The sequence below is a fragment of the Elephantulus edwardii genome, unplaced genomic scaffold (assembly GCF_000299155.1).
Source record: "Elephantulus edwardii isolate Elephantulus edwardi_28Jun2011 unplaced genomic scaffold, EleEdw1.0 scaffold00157, whole genome shotgun sequence".
In the NCBI taxonomy this organism is placed as follows: Eukaryota; Metazoa; Chordata; class Mammalia; order Macroscelidea; family Macroscelididae; genus Elephantulus; species Elephantulus edwardii.
In genome coordinates, this window is record NW_006399907.1 from 5,315,129 (window position 1) to 5,317,186 (window position 2,058).

The 2,058-nt window shown below is 36.7% G+C and overlaps 1 protein-coding gene across 1 annotated transcript in view; it reads left to right on the forward strand.

Annotated features, from left to right (window-relative positions):
• FAR2 (fatty acyl CoA reductase 2) overlaps window positions 1-2,058 on the forward strand; it is a 63,372-nt gene that overhangs the window by 38,186 nt on the left and 23,128 nt on the right. Inside the window, exon 5 of the mRNA XM_006895071.1 lies at window positions 1,476-1,520. Within this exon, the coding sequence (XP_006895133.1) occupies window positions 1,476-1,520 (45 nt within the window). The remainder of the gene's footprint in view (window positions 1-1,475; window positions 1,521-2,058) is intronic.

Below are 2,058 nucleotides of genomic sequence, written 5' to 3' on the forward strand. Positions count from 1 at the left end.
CAAGCAAACTAAAGCTGTGTACAATCTCAATCTCTTCACCATCCATCCTGATGCTGCCAATTGGTCCAGTGGTGAGAATCTTTGTCTTCTTGACAGTGAGCCTCAAACCATATTGTAGGCTGCAGTCCTTGAGACTCTGAAGCAGTCCATAAATTTTTGCCATGGGACCTTTGTCTGAGATGGCATTGCTAAATATTTTTTCCCGGTCAGTAGGTTTTCTATTTACCCCATTGGAAAATTTTTTGATGCACACAGGGACTTAAACTTCAGAAGATCCCATTCATAGATGTTACATTTCATGGTTGGGCAACTGTATTTTCTGACCTCACCTCTCTTTTTCCTTCTCAGGATCTATAGCTGAACGTAGCAAACCAACTAGAAATCCATTTTATAAGGCAAAATTCATGCTTAGATTAGAATTTCTCCACCACAAGCATCCTTTGGCAATGACACTGATATGGGGGTGATGCGATGGATATTTCAAATCTGCTTCTCTTAACTCTAACCTCGTGACTCCCATGGGAGATAGTTTAATTTCTTTGCTTTCCAAGTGTGGCTTAAATATAGCAGAATGTTCTAGATGACCATAGTAATAATACATATTGCAACTGCAGGGAAAACATTCTCAAATATCACAGAAGGCCCTCAGCTTAGCAGTACTAAATCTTCACATCTGCATACTGCTCTATCTTTTTGAAAGTGGCTTTGAACTATGTTATCTTCTTCAAAGCAACTCAGAAATGCTTTAGGGTCACTTAAAGTCAAACTCTTCTACTTAAAGGCAATAAAACCTTTTGAGTTGTCTCATCTATAAAGATTGGACTAACATAACCATGATGGGAGGGTGTCACAAAATTATAAATATGAAGAACTGTACAAATATTCATTCCTTTATTCTTTTGCTCTCATCGTTCACATATGTTGTTGCTTTTAAAGATAAAGAAGCAGACATAATAAGATTAAATAACATGCTTAGGGCTTAAGAAAGAAATGAAAAGATATTTCCCTCTAATTGCTTGAATATCTCTAAGCAAGTACTTGCACACACACAAATATACACTCCTTAATCGGTATGAATTCTCTGATTGTTAAAATTTTCAAGAAACGTGTTTAAAATCAATCCCAGTGGGCTTTAAACCAAGCCTCAGGGTGTGATGAATTATGGTAGATGAATTGATCTGCTGATCATTACATTAAGACAAGATTCTAGTTTAGCTCATAAATGATTTATAAAGGACATAAAGATCCCACTCATGACGCCTGCCTGTAAAAAAAAAAAAAGAAAGAAAAAGATAAAATGGTAATACTTGCACAGGTAAAGTACAGAATATAGCCAGTTCTTTGCCATTAACCCTTGAGATTGTAATATTGGGGCCTTCGTGTTCTTGTTGGAGACTTATTAATATTAGAGTATGAATGCTTCCAAAGCATACCATTTTTCTGACAAATAAGAAATACAATGTTATCTTTTTCAGGGTTGGGTTGATAACATAAATGGACCTACTGGACTTATTATTGCGGTATGTATAATAATGAAGAAATAACTCTTTGTAATGTGGTGGAGGAATAATAAAATGCTTACTGTTGGCATCATTTCATTGATCCTAAATTATGAATGTTATTTTATTAACAATAGTTGAAGTAACAATAATTTTCTTAATTTTAGTAAGATGCAATAGTCTTCATTTGTTGATTGTCTTATCAGGAAAATAGAGATACTATACCCTATCCATCAACAACCTGCGTTATGCAGATGACACAACCCTGCTTGCTGAAACTGAGGAGGACCTGAAGCGCTTGCTGCAGAAGGTCAGAGACTGCAGCCTTCAATACGGATTGAAAACTCAACATCAAGAAAACAAAGATTCTCACCACTGGACCAATTGGCAGCATCAGGATGGATGGTGAAGGGATTGAGATTGTATACAGCTTTAGTTTGCTTGGCTCCACAGTCAACAGTCTTGGTAACAGCAGCCAGGAAATTAAAAGGCGCATTGCATTGGGAAAGTCAGCTTGTGAGGGACCTCTCAAGAGTACTGAAGAACAACGACGTCAGAC